Below are 17,588 nucleotides of genomic sequence, written 5' to 3'. Positions count from 1 at the left end.
AAGGGGCAGAAGAGTCTGTTCCAAGTATTCAGTCTTTTCATGCTTCCAGCAGGTGAACAAACTGCAAGCTCATGCAAAAGTCTAATGCCACGTAAACAGGACAGTACAGTTAGGCATTCAGCGCTGGTGGCATTGGAGACTATGCTGAAAACAGGGCCAAAGGGGTGGCAGAGAGTGAGGCATTTAAATACCCAAATCCCCACATCTCTCGTCTAACTCTCCCGGCTAAGGGTATCCATACAGTCAAGATTCATAGATCTTTAGGGCTAGCAGGAGTGGTAGAATATAGGTAGGCAACCCACCCATTTTCCAACAAAGTTACCAAGGCCTAAATAGGCAGAGTGAGTTGTTCAAGGTTTTGCTGGTGGTGGCAAAGAAAGGTCTAGAAGTCAGTTAGTTCTTCCAGTCCCTTATACAGTGCACTTGTATGACTCTGGGTAAGAAAAGCTAAGCTAAAGCAAAACAACAGTGCTAGAAGATCTAAGCTCTTACATTTAAATAGGAAATTAAAAACAGATCTCACAATACATATTGTATAGTCTCACCAATATGAACTAAATACAATGAGCAGATTTATGGAGTTGGACTAGGAAGTATAGGCTGGTGGGAGAAGGAATGTGAAATAAGATGGGGGAGAAGATGCTGGAATGTAGAATGTTTAATAAGGTCAAACGTAAATATGTGGTAATTGTTGGCCTTGATGGTAACACATTATAATGAACATAACTGTTGATTTATGGATGTGACTGTGCCTGAAACAAGCAGTCTAGGAAGATCAGTGTTGGAGGACAGCTGGAGGATAATAGTGAGAATGTGTAACAATGATTTTGGAAGTAGATAAGGATTGTGGTTAATAATGTAAATACAGGAATGTTCTACTATAGGGTGTTAAATATGCAGTGATAACACAGGAAAAATATAACTAATGTAATTTATGGAGTATAGTTAAAAACATTGTAATGTTTTTGTAGCAAAAGCAGAGTTGGTATTGTATTAATTTTAAACGTAAAAAAAGAATATGGGGTTTGGTTTTGGGAGATAGGACTATGATTAAGCATTTTTTCCCTCTTCATTTTCTTTTCATTAATAAGGAGACCATGACTATTTAATCTACGTTCATCTGTGTATTCTTCCAAATACTTGAGGAACAATTGAGTTAGCAGTTGGAATTAGATAAAAGTGTCCAAAAAAGAACTTTTTAGGAGTATTGTTTCCATAACTTGTTGAACTGCCTTTTTCTGTTCTTTTATTTTTGTGAATTTGAAATAAAGTTATTAAAAAACAAACAGGTTTTTCTTTCAATAAAACAGAACCTTTTCCATTGGGCCTTAGATTTTGTGTAACTTTTTCTTTTGAATAATCATAGATTCACAGGAAGTTGCAATAAAATGTACAAAGAGGCTCCGCGCACCCAGTGTCTCCCAATGGTAACGCCTCACAGAACTCTAGCTCAGAATCCCAGCCAAGAGTTTGACATTGCGATAATCCGTAGAGTTTACCCACACTCACCAGTTTCACACGCACTCAAGATGCATGTCTGTGCGTGTGTGTGATATGTGTAGATGCCAGCGGCCACCATCAGTCAAGACAGAGCACTGTCCCGTCCCTCCGGGCTCCCCGGTGCTGCCCTTCAGAGCCGCACCCCCGGCTCTCCTGGCTTACAAGCATGCTCACAACCATAACCCATTTTTAGCCTGTCCACCCCACAGGTGGATTAGAAAGGATGTTTTCTTTGTAGAAATGAGAAAACGGGAGCATTAAGAGATCAGGTGACTGGCCTAAGGCCCACGGCTACATAACAGAGACCGGGATGCGGTTCTACCTTCCCACATCTCAACGCCCGCCCTTTTGAACAGATGGCCGTAAACCCTGGCTCGCCTCCCTGAGCGCGCCCTGGACGGCTCTGCCTCTCTGGACTGAGAGAGAAGACAGGCGAGGGGGCTTCCCGGCGCCGGCCTCGTGGGAAGGGCCTCCGGCGAGGAGGGCACACCTACTGTTCACGCCGTATCTCATCATGGTGGTGAGCTGCTTCTTGGTCCTGCCGTCGGCTCCCAGCTGCAGCATCCCCAGGATGGACGCGATCCCATGCGGGGAGATGACGATGTTTTCGTGAGGCCGGGATTTGACAATCTTATTGAAAACCTGGATTCCCGTGTCGGAGCTGAGTTCCTCGAGAGACAGAGGGCTGAACCGGGAGGAGACCGAGGGCAAAGTCACTGTGGCCAGGAGGAGGAACGGAAGATGCCAATTCATGGTTCCTTCCAGCAAGGACCACCTGAAAGACCAGATCAAACACCTTTAAACTGCACTTTTGGGAGGATGACTTCGTATTTAGCTGGGTACGATGGACTGTACTCAGTGTAGCTGGATGCCAAATTAACATATTTACAATAGTGTAGATTAAATTGGTCTCCAATATCCATGCTATGGGATGGGGAGAAGAGGAAGTGAGATTCCCATTTCTTGGACCCTTAAGTGCCAGATGCTATTCTAATTGTTATTTAATTCCCCTAACCACCCTTCAGTCAATTCAAACAGTATTTACCAAGGGCCTACTATGTGTCAAGCCTTTTTCTAAGTGCTGGGTAGGCCAGTGTAAATCAGACAGACCAGATCCCCACTGTCGTGGAGCTTGTGTCCCAGAGGGGAGACCGAAAACACGATTCCTCAGCAAATAATTTCAGTGCAGGCTTAAGGGCCATGACAATAAAACAAAGTGACATGAGAGAATGAAATGGCCAGGGGCAGGGGCAACACCAGAGAGGGGAGTCAGGGACCCTCTGTGGAGGGTCGTGAGTGATGGGACGTGAAGGACGAGCCAGCCGTGCCGCCCTCCGGGGAGGGGCAGGGCAAAGGCCCTGTGGTGGGAAGGGACCTGGTGTGTCAGTGGCCAGTGGGCAGGAGAGGGGTGGAGAGGAGGGTGAAGCGGAAGGACAGCCAGAGCACGAGGGCTGCAGAGCACAGCAAGGCACTTGGAATTCATTCCGACGGCAGGAAAAACCATGGGAGGGTTTTAAACAAGGGAGTGAAAACCTCGGGAGTGAAGACTGTATCAGACCCATGAGTGCCTTTGCCGAAAGCCTATTAAATTTCAATTAACAGTTCTTTAATTTTAAAAAGTGACAGCTTAATTCTACAACAGGGAAAGACAACCGGCTACCCTGAAATTCTCAATTCTGGGGGTTTGCTTTAAAGACGCCTTCTTCCTTGATCACCACTCACTGAGCTTCCTCTGGTATGGTGAGAAAGAGGGAGGAACTTCCCATGTATTTATGGAAAAGCAAACACTTTCAATAAATAAGAAGGTAAAACTGGCAGCTGGTAAAACAAACGCAGAATTCCCGATGTTGCTGATTTCCTTCCTCCATCACAGACCTGAGCTCCTGCTAAGCACGAGAGTCCCACGGAGCCAGTGTGGCCTCTTGTCACATGTGTTTCTATCAGGGGTTTGGGGGTACTGGCAGAGAATAAGAGAAAGGGGAGCCTTTTAAGAGACCACTGACCTGAACGGAGGGGACAAGAGTCTCCACGTGTGCTCCAGACTAAAGAGGGGGCACAAGGACGTCCGGTAAAACCTGCATTTGGTGCTTCTTTGCCTTGCTTTTCACGCAAGGCAACAGATGTTCAATAAATACCCGTGGACTGAAACCTGGCAGCTTATGAGCACTTTGTTTGGTATTTAAAAAAAATTTTTAATGTATTTTTTTATTAAAGTGTATCATTCATACATAAACAATAAGTGTATAGTAAAGATTGTGAACTTACAAAATAAACAAACATAACACCATACAGGGGTCTCATACATCACCCCTCCACCAACACTTTGAGCACCTCAAAATAGTGTTCCTGAGCACGGCTAAGAAAATAACTATGTTTAGTCCTGAGCCTCACTGTTAGCTCAGAACACTCTCAAAGGAAAGTAAGTACGTTGGGTTGAGGATGAGCAGCAGAAACCCGATTCACCGCTTGGCCCATACACACAGATATGTGAACTAGCAAATTTTGTCATACCTTGCAAAACACATTTTTAAAACATTTAAAACATTTACTTTCTGTAGAGTGTAGTTAGTAAACTCAGCCCAACGACATACCTTCCCTCCTCCTTAGGGCTTTATCATAGCCAGAGAAGCCTATTTTGTTTCTGGTATCAGATCTGGCTCTAAAATCATGCTTATCCCGAGTTTCCTTGAGCCTACTGGACACCTTGGAAGAGCTTCCAAATCCCAACTATGGAAGCTTTACTGATTTCATCTAAAAACCAGGAGTTGTGCCTTCCTTTTATCCTTCTCTCCTTTATTCCTTCCTTCCTAACTAAATTTCCTTTTTAAAATCTAATTTACCACAAAGCCATCATAAGCATAAAACAATCAGTATAATCATTGTTAGAAATGGTCACATCCAGGACTTAGCACCAACTTCATCAATCTGAATTCTTGACTCTCGCACTATAGTTTGTTCTGGTACCTATCTCCCTCAGTTTGCCATGATCTATACTCCCAAGCCTCCCAAAAAATCCTCCTCGATTAACAAATGACTGAATAAACATTTGAATTTGCACACTCAGAACTTAACTGAAGAAACAAACTGGTTTTGCTTCTGATGTCTTAAAGGTGATTCACACAAACACTATAAATGCATGTGGAACACTGTAAAACACATAGCAGGTATCAGTGGCAGTAAGAAATCTATCAGCTCTAATGGGTTGGAGTCAGCAAGGATAGTCTCCCAAATGAACAGCCACCTTATTTAGCAGAATTTTGCTTGGTTATGCATTTTTACAAAAGAACAGTCTCATTATGAAGCGGGGGAAGGCTGCCATGGATGTTTTCCTCAGTTTCATGGACTTTGGAGATTTGAGAGATGCCTGTCTGCAGTTTCATAAGAGTATACTGGGATCTTGTCAGAGCTGCGTGGAACTTGGAATCAAAGATATTTTTGACTGATGTTCTGGGCATAACTTATTCTTGGCCTCAGTTTCCTCAACCAAAATGATCACTTGTCTAAACTCACCTGGCTTGTGGACATGTCTGAGACTTCTCTCCAAAGTTCAGTAGCCAAGAGAGTGTTGCTGATTCATAAATTATTTTAGGTTTGATAATTCCCAATACTGAAATGTACTTACGCTGAAATAGAGACTCTCTTATGGGAATTAACTGTAAGAGTTATCACCCTTGAAATGCTTTAATCTCTTAGAATACACAGATTCCCATTATGGAAAGACCATGACCATTGATTTATTTTTTTATTTTTTTAAGAGAACTAACACCTTACACTCTCAAATAAGGGAGAAAGGATAAAAGTATTGCCCAAATGTATTGGGCAGCACCAATATAGAGAATAATATGTTTGTTGAAATGTCTCCATTTCTTGAATAATGTTTGCATGACAGTAAAAGTGATCTCTAGTTTATACCATCCTTGGAGGGAAATGACAAACACGTCCACAAAGCTATAGGCACGTCCTTGTAAATGCTGGGTTTCTCCTTCCTCATGCACTTCGGGTTTCCCTTTGCCGAATGCTTCCATTCTTCAAGTGTGGCGAATGTCTCTAAAGTAACTGGGTACTGTTTTAGCAAGATTTAATGTAGCAAATACATCAGTAGTTTTGTAAATGCAAGGCTCAAAACACATCCCTACCTTTACAGGCTCACCGTTTGCCAATGGTGGAAACTAGACAAACTCACTCTTTATGGACCCCAATGGCTTCAAATGTGATGCCTACACAGGTGATGCTCAAATCCAAAATTGTTTCCTGAATTTCAGTGCCATACTTCCAAATGCATGTTGCCTATTTTCACCTGATGGCTCAGAACACAGTCTTGGCCTGAAAAATCCTCCCTCAGTGAGCTATGGAGGGCCACTCGTCTGTGACATATGCCAGCTCTCCTATTAGGTCCTATTTTCTGTGGATAGACCTTGGCCTTTCCCAAGCCTGTGGATCTTCACGGCCCCTGCCTGGAATGCCCTCTTCCCCTTCCTCCCCACCAGCCCACCGCTGGCGCTTCCCCTAAACTCCTTCCATTGCCTATGTGAAGCTTTTCCTGTGTATGGGCTTGTTCACCTCTTCTCTAAATTCCTACAGCATTCCTTAGCTGCATCTCTCACTTTGGCTGTGTGTTTTCCCCTCCTAACTAGACTGGAGCATAGAGAAAGCAGAGCCACAGACTTTAGAATTTCAGGGCCATGGAGTCTAATTTCAGGCCTTACCACTGGTAGACACTCAATCAAATGCTGACCCATGGGACTAAACCAGCAGCTCAAGTGCTTGGTTTAGACTATGCAGAGTTCTAAACATAAGTGAAGTGACTGAAAATCAGGAGCTGTCACATACAAATCCAGATTGAGAGTTATTCTCAGAAAAAAAGGAAGACAGAATGGAAGTTCTGGGAACACTGTGCCCATATTCCCACAGCAAGCATCCTGCATAGCTAGTGCCTTCAGGGCTGGCATGGAGGATGTGCTTTCCAACATGCCATGGCCCCCTCCTTCCCCCACCCCACTGCCACCTCGCCCTGCTCTCTGCTGCATCGCACCCAGCCGGCGCCCATCATTTACATCCCTTCTCCCGTCTGTGTAAGCACTTGCATGGGACTAGAGCCCTGTACTGGCCCAACTCTAACCATTAAACAATGGGAGACTGGTGGAGCTAGTCACAGAAGATAGAGCTGGTTTCCTATCCAATAAATTATTTACAAAATAAAATAAAATATATTTAAATTATAACTCATGAGCAAAAGATTAAGTAATATGATATCTGTCAGCTCTATCTGGCATAACAAATAAATTGTATATCAACAGTTTGGTGGGGAAACCAAAACACTGCTAAGATTCTTCTGACTCTAATTCTTAAATGACTGACACCTGTTTCAGGATGACTCAGGAGTGTCTAAATAGATGAAAAGTGCTCCATCCCCTCACATCTTCTTTAAAAAAAAAAAAAAGTTTAAATTTTTATAATTTTAAAATGTGCACACCAATAAAAATGTACACATTAAAAAAATATTTACATGAAGGAATATTTCAAATACATGCAAAAATATAAGAAGCTCCTAGTATCCACCCAGATAAAACAATTATCATCACAGGTTTATTTAATTTTTTAGCTCAATATATAATTTGAAGCAAATCCTAGACATCATAAAGTATCATTTCACCACATGCTCTAGAATAAGCACGTAAAAAAATACATAGCCACGATATCATTAATCAAAATTGATAACTCCTTAATATGTTAAACATCTAGTCAGTGTTAGAATTTTGATACTTATAATTTTTTATAGTTTATTTGAATCAGGATCTAATTAAGGGCCATACATTGCCATTGGTTACGTTTTTTTTTTTAATCTTTCCCTAAGTGCTCTATTTTTAATTTTTGTCCTTGAAACTTACTAAAGAAACCAGGTCATTTATCCTGCAGAGTTTCCTACAGTCAACTGCACCCAGGTGATGCTGTTTAACAAGTGCCTCTGTCTTCTGCACTTCCTGCATACTGGTAGTTAGAGCAACAGTAGAGTCTGCAAATGGTGCTATTGTAATTCCAACTTTCCTTCCTTCATTAACTGGAATACATCTTTAAATTTCCCATTTGCAACTATTTGGTTACTGAGGTAGAGCTGGCATAGCAAGGGCAGGATGCGTGTTTGATCATGCCCTATATCTAATAGTTCTCAAAATAATGAGTTGGTTACCAGCATTCTCAAGTTGACCAAAGGGCCCTTCCCCCAAGTGCCATTATGAATTTGTTTCTCAACATATTTTAAGGGTCTCAATCCATTGCAAACATTTTTACTGGTGTTCAAAAGGATCCTGATATGACCATGCAGTCTTGATGGACTCCTTGTTTTCTAGTTTGACAAGATGTTCCAGGCTCACTTTGTACATTTCCTGTCCCAAGTGAAATCAGCCACTTCGCTAAGGATTCCTGCCTCCTTTTGGTGGGAAACAGTATTTAAGAGACAATTATCTGAGCACTCTTACCTAATAAACTCTAAATTAACCACAGAAATACTATGGTAATGTGGGAAATTCAAAATCCATTTGATCATTCTCTAAACTATATCCAAATACCGAAATTCAAGTTCAGAAGCCTGAACTGTTTACATTTTAATCATGTCAGTTTGTGAAGTGGTTTGATTCCCATGGCTATATTGCCAGAAGAGTCACACTGGATGATGAGGTGATGGGGAGCCAGGTAGGCATTAAAAGTTGGGCTAGGATAATCAAAGTGCATCACCCTTACCTTAATACAGTGAGTTGTCCAAATCAAGCCCATCCTAAAAGGGGATCCTAATAATGCAGAATCTGGATTGAACTACTGGCACATAGCATGACAAGGAGTTTTCCCCAGTTTTGCTCAGGGTGGGAAGGTTTGTCAATCAGCCTCCTTCCCTCAAAGTAAGCTGATGTTTTCTCAAGGATGGGAAAGTTTTGATTGCTTTCTGTACTGTGTTTCTAGGATCCTGGTTCTTGGAACCGAACACCCCTTATTAATCAGCTTCTAGAGGTTTATTTCTTCTAGATGGGGTACAGGTGGAGCAAACCTGCATACCAGGTTGCATTAGAATCACGATACCTTCAACAGCCTTTCTTGATGGGACTTCCTCAAGAAATCCATGCCTAGGAAGGGTGCTCTGCCCAGTAACAAGGTGAAATGTTTCTTACCAATACTTTGCCAATAGGCAAAGGTCTAACTCTTATGGGTGTTTTGCAAGGCATTCTAGAGACCTTTCAGGAACTGACCCAGGGAGAGAGATCTGCAAAGTGACAGGAATTGTTAACGCACAATTAATTTGGATTAAGCCCTAAATATGGCCCTATGAAGATAAGACAGGGACTCTCACACCTCTGTAAACATCATTGAAATATGTTCAACAAAACTTGCACCTAATTTCCAAGAATCAATTATGTTTTAAGATAGCAAATCACACGAACACAACAAACCTAAGTTCACCTTGATACCACTGAGAATTCTAGAGTGCTGTCAAAATGAGTTAGCGTCTTTAAAATTTAGAGAACAAACAGGAAATGCCAACTGATCAAACTGACAGCAGCTTGGTGGCTTAAAAGTATGTACTCTCAGATTATCAGATATAGACTTGAAGACCTCTTTGAATTATTTCTTAAATTTTTATCTAACTTCAAAGCATATGCTCTATTATACTACTTAATTCATTCAAAAAGTACCTTTAAAATGCTTTGAAAAATATGTCAGCAACTTAAATGTATGGTAACCATGTCTACAAGATTCCTTCAATGAAGTGACTTACATTTAATTATGCAGTACCATCTAACAGACATCCAAGTGCTTTTCATCTACATTTTATTCATTTGGAAAACTCATTTGGGGGGGGGGGGGCGTATAGCAGTTTGATATTGTTTATGAATTCCAAAAATGGATATTGGATGATGTTTGTGAACTGGTCTGTTCCTCTGGGCATATTAGATTGGATTAGATTCAGAGGTTTTCACTTTTACCTGATTAAATAATGATTAAGGCTTTGATTGGGCCACATTAGTAGGATATTGAGTCCCTGCCCCCTTGGTGGGCTTGGACTCAGAGAAAACGACATGGCAGAGGAGAAAGTTAGAATTTTAATGCTGGAGCCACAGGATGTAAATATACAGAGAAGAAAATACATGAGGAAAGAGAGAAGGCTCCATTAGACAAGGCAGAGGACCTGGGAAGAGAGAAGAGTCATTCGCCTGACCATTTACAGCTGGCCTTGTGGAGAGAGCAGAGCAGCTGAGCCCAGAGAGAAAGGAGCCCTGGGTGAGACGAGACTTGTCCCAGCCTGTGGCTTATACTGGAAGAGGCTCAGACCATGGAGCCTTGGGAGGAGGAGGAAAACTGAACCCTCGCAGACATCGTCCACCATCTTGTGTCAACACATGGCAACACACTTTGGTGAGGGAAGTAACTTATGCTTTATGATCTGGTAACTGTAAGCTTCTACCCCAAATACACACCATTTATAAAGGCCAACAGAGTTCTGGAATTTTGTATCAGCATCTCTTTGGCTGACTAAGACAAGGGAGAGGCAAAGTTAGGAGGAGAGAGAGAACTGGGACTTTGTCAGTTGTCTATCTTTTAAAAATGTGAGATTATGGGCCCTTTATTTTCTGCTAAGTTTTAGGGAAAATTCAGTTACTTTTCAAACTCTGCCATCCACCAACCAAGAGATCCAAGGCAAATCACAATCCTTATCAACTGCAGCTTTCTCCTTTACCATATTAGAAATTATGTTTTCTTGGGTGGTCATTGAATTAAATAAGCACAAATAGACAGTAATTAGCCCAGTACCTGGCCCACAGTAGGTGCTCAATAATGCTGGCTCTCTCCTATAATGTTCGAGTTCTGAAATATTCTGATTTTTATTTCAACAGCTATTTAAAGAGCCTTGAAGTACAGGTTAACTAAGCAGACAGGACAAATACAACATGTCCACCTTGGTAAAGCCCTGTATCTTTAATGATTCCTTAGATTATTTAAGATGTAAAAGTAGAATAATAGAGTCTGGTGGTGTTTTGAGGTCTCTATAAAAAAGTTAGATGGGTCGGGCTATGGTTGGGGTGGAGGTGGGAGAGTGTGTTAGAGTGTGTTCCCAAAAACCTTAATGGTTCTGAGATAACGTTTTTTTTTCAGTCTCCTGACTTAGGTCATCAAATCTGTTGTGACTTACGGCATCAACTTCTACGGACTTTTTTTATTGACACATTTTTAAGATGTGATGGTTCAAAATGTATGATTTCTTATCCAACTGCTAAGACACTCCAAGAAGTTGCAGTATTATTTATCAATAGTTCCTAGTCTTTAAAAAAACAAGTACTCTTCTGAGACATAGAAAAGTATTACAGACTACTTCATGGCTAATTACATTTTTAGTACTTGGTGAGAAAATATATGGTAAAAATTACCATAAATTCATTAACACTTTAGTAAAACACAAATTCTTTTCACCATTAACATCTAGATACATTTCTAAAGGTTATATTTTGAACTATTTAGTCTCTACCAAAGCTGGACCAAGAACATGACTTCTCTGCCTTCTTGCAATAACCCTGATATTGTCTATGGATCCACAGTTCAGAGGTGGGAAAACAATGCACTCTTGACTGATGCTAGTTAAAAGTGAATAGCAGATGATGGGAACGTAAACTGATAAAAAATCTTTCTGAAAGGCAGTTTTTATCTAACTTCAAAGCATATGCTCTATTATACTACTTAATTCATTCAAAAAGTACCTTTAAAATGCTTTGAAAAATATGTCAGCAACTTAAATGTATGTTGCTATTGGCACAGTAATTCCACTTCTAACACTAAGTTCTCAGGTTGGGTCCAAAAAGAGTTGGGTCCAAAATATTCACTATGGAATTATTTCTAATAACAACCTAAATTTCTAATGGAATGGACACTGCGAGTGTCCTTTTACCAGCTTTGTGCATTCTCCTCTAGCTTTCTGTGCCCTTTGCTAGTGGCCTGCACCTGTTAGGTGAAGATGTTTGCTAATAGGTGGTGCTGGAGCCCACTTTGCTAAGGAGACTTAAGTGGTTGGGAGTTTACTACACCATCCTCCTTTCTGTGAGAGGTAAAGACAAGGGTGCCTGGTGAGGGGGAATAGACTACAAAGGGTGATGGACTATCCAGAGCTCCCTTGGGATTAGGCTGACGCTGGAATTCACCTGATCACATCCCTGCTTGGTCCTTTCCCTTTCTAATTCCCACTTATCCTGCTCCCTTACAGTTTCACTCGGGAGCACTTCCTTAATGAATCACGTGCACTTTATCCTTGGCTCAACACTCAAGGTGGAAGGGTTAGAGATATCCATTCACTAGAATATCATCAGCAGTTAAGGAACAAATCTTGGAAGAAAACTCAAAGATATGGTAATATATTCTGGATATAGTTTAAATGGGGAAAAAAGCATTTATGGTATATTAACTATGTAAAAATTATACACAGGCACAGAAAGGAAAGTCTAGAAAGAAAAAGATATTATCTACATAATACCTATTTCTGATGGTAAGAATAGGAGTGGAGTTTACTTTTTATTATCCTGTAATTTTTGAAATGTCTGCAATGAACATGTATTTAAAATTAACATCTTTTCTGTATTTATAAAAACGTAAGCAGCAGGAACTTAAAATCTGGATCAGCTGAAATGCATATTAAAGGAGAGAAGAGAAGACTACCAAGCACAACAGTGGTTAAATCTGAGGATCATTAAATTTCAACTTAAAAACATGGTATTTATTGGCAAAGGAGGAGTTGAGAAATATCTTTTTATATACTAAGATGGAGGTTATAACCCTATTACAATCCACAGGCCATTTCTTGTTTGTTTTTGTTTTTTTCTTCAGTAAATGGTGGCTCTTTTAGATGAACAAGAAAACAATTATGTGATTAAATCTAAATAAAAAGAGCTAGATCTATACATTAGAAGGTAGCGCTTTAGATTGCAGGGAATTTCAGTTTATCAAACTTTTTTATCCCCTGCATTTAGCACAGTCTCTAATATATAAAGGGAACGCAATATGTTTGTGAAATAAACTGTAATTCAATGGAAATGAACTGTTTCCATTACTGTTTTAGGTAGCAGCGGCAACTCCTATTGCTAACATTAATTTTAAATCCAAATTGCTTAAAACTTGTGGAATATATTTGTAACTATTCAAGAACAAGGGCAATCCTTTATTAAAATGCCTGCTATATGCCAGGCACTGTCCCTTTATATTCAACATCTAGTTCAATCTAAGTAGGCATTAGTATTTCCATTTTACAGGTGAGAAAATCCAAGGCCCAGAAAAATTAACTAACGTACCCAGATCACAGATGGCACACGAGGCCTTAAAGCCACCACTCTTGGACAATCTGTCATGCTGCCTCTTGTGATGGAGCTTAACGGGTCAACCAGAGAAACACTCCTTCTTTCTGCCACCCTGTCCTGTGTGTAAGTCAAATACTCGGAGTAAACAACTGACCGCAGTTTTACAAGGCACCAGAATTGAACATAATGTTTCTTGTTCTAGAGCAGAACAAGAAACCAGTGGGAGCGCCTGCTACCCCAGGAGACATCTGGCAATGTCTGGAGACCATTTTGGTTGTCATGACTTGGGGGTGAGGTGAGGGTATGAGAGGAGGCTTCCTGGCACCTAGGGGAGGCCAGGCATGCTGCCGAACACCCTACAATGCACAGCACCAAAACGTCCGCAGTGCCGAAAGTCAAGAAACCCTGCTCCAGAGCACAAACCAGAGCCCACGCTCCCCCAGGTACAACTGATTTTCCCTAACTTAGACTCACGGCCTCAGCCTGGAGTCACGGGTGGCTTCTGGTCAAAGCTACAACTGTGCTGATACCAACTTCTCCCTGGAATCTCCAATCCAAGGCTTCCCTAGGTGAGAGGGAAGGCATCCAGCCAATTACCTTTGTGAAATCCTTTGTTACTAGTAGTTAACTCTTTGGCCCACCAGCCCAACTGATCAAACGCATGCTGCCTAGTTGGTCGAAGCCGGCTGAAAAGCAGCCTTGCTGCTAGAGGTGAGGGCGCAGGGTCACACTGCACCTCCTGCGGTGGGCGCCAGGGAAGGTGCCAACATAGGCCAAGTCACAGGGCAGGTGCGCTCCAGTGCAGGCGGGCCCGGGCCGCCGCGGCTCCTTTGTGCACCTCCTGAAATTCCTCCCCAGGAACCAAGGAGCCGGGGGCCTGGCCCAGCCTCCCAGTCCTCCCCTCCCGCCCCCCCACTGCCTGGTCTCTCCCGCTGGCCTTCTTTTTCTGCCAAACCGCAGCAAGCTCTATCATTCAGGTGCGGGTACAGAGAGAAAAGACCAAACTTTTGCACACACCCTGCATTTATTCTTAACGACCCCTGGGACTTACTTCCTGGGGAACTTTCTGAATGAACCCTATCCAGTTAGGTGCTTCTCTAAGCGAAAGCGGAGCCCAAACGCCCGACTTTCCTGCCTTCCCTCGCGAAAAGGGAGCAGAGGCCAGCGATGAGGGTGAATGGGGTCTCCACTACCGCCCACGTCAGATCGCCTTCTAGAAAGGCCACCTGGAGAAGGCCCCAGTCTGTCTGCTGGGCTGCACGGTTTTTCTGAGGAGAGAGAGGTCAGAGGCAGCGGGAGGCTTCCAGCCCTGGGAACGACAGAGGTGCTTTAACTAAGCTGGGAGGCCCCCAGCACGCGAGGACGTGGGCCTTAATCAGGCAGGAAACAGACCCGCGCATCCTTGTTTCAGGCAGCCCAGGGGGAAGGGCAAGGAGCCCTGCGGGCGGGGCAGAGGGGAACGCTGCACTGCTAAAATATAAAAAGCACCTTGTGTTCCTTTGAAATCGGGGTGGTTCTTCAAGCTGCCACGTCAAGAAGTGTTTGATATTAGGTACAGTTGGTCCAACAAGCACTTATTTCACTAATGTTAACGGAGCACCTGGGTGCCAGGCACTGGCTGCGGAGAGAACAGGACAAGCAACAGCCAGCACCTGCTCCCGTGGAGTTCAGAGTGAGAGCTGTGCTTCTCACCTGTGTGGGGGTGGGGGTGGGCAGTTCTGTCCCTCAGGGGACACAGGGCAGTGTCTGGACATCTTGGGTTATCACAACTCAGGGGGAGGGGGTGCTACTGGCATTCAGTGGGTAGAGACCAGAGAGACTGCTAACCTCTTACAATGCACAGGACAGTCGATCGAGAGACCCTGGTGTAGAGAGGAAACCAACGTTAATCAAAGAATCCCATTCCTAAATTGCTGTTTGCATTCATCTTTGTATATTTGCTTTACAAATGTCCTGAAAGAAACAGAACATACAAGAAAGGAAACCGAGGCACAACTGGGAGGGGAGGGTGGGCAGTGGTGAGGGAAGGCCTCTGCAGAAGGGCCATGGGGACAGAGACCACAGGATGGCCTGGATATAACTGGACAAGGGGAGAGGGGTGTCAGGGTACAGTGTTCCAGATCTCAAGCCCCCCAAAAGTCTTTAAGAAATACATAAGAGGGTCTGGGGCACTGTTCTTGGCCTCTGCAGGCTCCCGAGACAGACCACCCACACTGAAATCCCAGATCTGCTACCAAGTGACTGCATGGTTTTTGTTTTGGGGTAGTTTTTTTGAGGTACTGGGGGCTGGGGATTGAACCTGGGACCTCAGTCGTTATGTGGGAAGCCAGCACTCAACCACCGAGCCACATTGGCTTCCCTGAGTTGGTTGTGGATTTTTTGGTTTTGTTTTCTGATTGTTTTGCCTGTTGTTGTTTTTTTCAGGAGGCACCAGGAACCAAACCCAGAAATGCCCATGTGGGAAACCGGCACTCAACCCCTTAAGCCACCTCGCTCCCTGTATGGTTTTTGACAAGTACTTATCCTCGCCGGGCCTCAGTTTCTTCATCAATAAAATGGGTCTAAGAGTAGTCCCTACCTGAAGGGTCACAAGCCCTCAGGGGAAGATGAGCTGGGCAGGCTCATCCTCGGGGGGCAGCGGCCTCGTCCTGACACAGCCTGGCCCCACGCAGTCCCCACGAGGGGTCCTGGTGACACACAGGAAATGACGGACGGTCCCTGGCCCAGTCAGGAAGCAGGCATCACTGTTCCTTCCAAGGCTGCCAAGCTCACGAATAAGGAAGAGTGTTTTCCTACCAGCCTGAAACGGAAATTGGGCGGGATTAGGCTGGCGGGATTTAAGGAAAGGTTTTGGTGAGGCAGTCAGGCAAGCCGGGGTCTCTGCAGGTGGCTGAGACTCCATGGGAGATGGATGGACTTTAAGCCTCCTCTCCTCGCCGGTATTTTATTTGCTTAGGTGGAGGAATACTGAAAATCCTTCACCACTGCCCGAAGAAGCCATTTATAAATAATGCTGAGCTACGCTGGAAAGCCTGTTATGATGGAAACTGGAGAGAAGGAGAAAAGCCTTAAACTTTAGTAAGCAGAGCAGACTAAAACACAGTGGGGAGGGGAGGGGAGGGGAGGGGAAAGGAGGGGAGGGGAGGGGAGGGGAGGGGAGGGGACTAACTGAGGTGAGGAATCTGGGGGAGCTGCGAGTACAGGTTTTCCTCCCAGTGAGAATTTAGAGGGGAGGGGAGGGGAGGGGAGGAGAGAAAAAGGGGGGTGATAGATATGTAAAGATGCCTTATCAGTCTTTGGCCCGTACCTGTTAGGTTCAGATGTTTGCTAAATTCTCCCTGGGAGGAAAACCTGTACTCAACTTGCAACTCCCCCAGATTCCTCACCTCAGTCAGTGAGCACCCACCCATTGACCTGAGAATCCAAGCCCTGAGTCTGGGAATCCTCTTTCATCCCTTCACTCACCCCATTTCAAACCATCAACAAGCTTTATCATTCTCCCTCCAAGATAGCTGCTGAATAGTCTCTCTCCACCTCCTCCCGCCCCAGCGCAAGCCTCCTAATCCCTGGAAGAGTGTGTTAGGTCTCCAATATCCAATTCCCTGGCTGCACTGCACCCACCCAGAGACCTTGAGTGCACCATGGTCCTCCCCATCGCCAGCCACATGGCCCCTCAATGGCCCCTGCCTCCCACAGCTGGAAAGCCTGCCTGCCTGGTCAGGGTTTGGCTTCCTTCTCCAGATACACAGTACTCCACGCAGTCTTGGAGCCCAATAAGCTCTTCCAGCCTCAGGCCGCCAGGCTCATGGCCCCCCTTCTCGTTGTCCTTGTCTGTCCTGTTCACTGCTGTACCCTGCCCCTGCATCCAACACGGCACCTGGGACACAGAGTTGCTCAATAAATAATCGAGGGATTGATGAAAAAGCCAAGCCTTGAACAATACATTTATTTAATTTACATTGTATACTAGTGTATATGATGTCTTACAAGCAGGATGGGGGTTAGAGGAAGCTGTGGATTAAAGTATTTAGGGAAAAAATTTTTTTTAAAGATATTCTAGAGTAAGGTTTTATCACCTTGGCACTACTGGCATGTTGGACCAGATAATTCCTTGTTGGGGGTAGGTGGCCTAAGCACATGGAGGAGACGCAGCAGCAGCCCTGGCCTCTACTCTCTGGGTGCAAACTGCAGTCCCCAGCCAGCTGTGACAATCAAATGTCTCCAGACATTGACAAATGTGCCCAGGTGGAGGGGGAGAATTCAATTCTGGTCGAGAACTACTGTTCCAGCAACAAAATTACAATAAAATGGAAAATCATGGTTATGATTTTAATTTTGCCCACAAGATCCCCAATTAGCCCCTACTTTGCCTGAATCACATCAGCAACCATGCATTTTTAATACAGTGTTACCTAATCACCATTTAAAACTCATTTCAGTGGGATCCTGCATCTGAATTCCTAGGAAGGTTTAGGAACACGTCTGGAGGAGGGGTGTCGGTACGTCCAACGTGAGACTCAGCTTTCTACATCAGTACATCTAGGTGATGTCTGACATGAAATGGGTAGCACAAGAAGCAGGGAGTCCAAAAAGAGATGGGGTGGGGACAGAGCTCCTCGTATCTGATTTGGTCATTTGCCTGTTTCTAGTACACACAAATAAAATCGAGGAAGAAGGTAACAACTCAGAGCTCCGGGTTCGTCCTGAAGAGACAATCCCCAGAAAATCCTCAGGCACTCAGGCCTTCTCCCCTTCGCTCCATGG

The 17,588-nt window shown here is 43.8% G+C and overlaps 1 protein-coding gene across 1 annotated transcript in view; it reads right to left on the bottom strand.

Moving 5' to 3' along the window:
* Nucleotides 1–17,588, bottom strand: part of SERPINE2 (serpin family E member 2) — a 58,646-nt gene that overhangs the window by 22,366 nt on the left and 18,692 nt on the right. The window contains exon 2 of the mRNA XM_004457377.5: nt 1,995–2,275. Within this exon, the coding sequence (XP_004457434.1) occupies nt 1,995–2,253 (259 nt within the window). The 5' untranslated portion in view covers nt 2,254–2,275. The remainder of the gene's footprint in view (nt 1–1,994; nt 2,276–17,588) is intronic.

The sequence above is a fragment of the Dasypus novemcinctus genome, chromosome 7 (genome assembly GCF_030445035.2).
Source record: "Dasypus novemcinctus isolate mDasNov1 chromosome 7, mDasNov1.1.hap2, whole genome shotgun sequence".
Classification (NCBI taxonomy): Eukaryota; Metazoa; Chordata; class Mammalia; order Cingulata; family Dasypodidae; genus Dasypus; species Dasypus novemcinctus.
The sequence above is the reverse complement of the archived record's forward strand: the minus strand, read 5'-3'. Positions and strand labels throughout refer to the sequence as shown.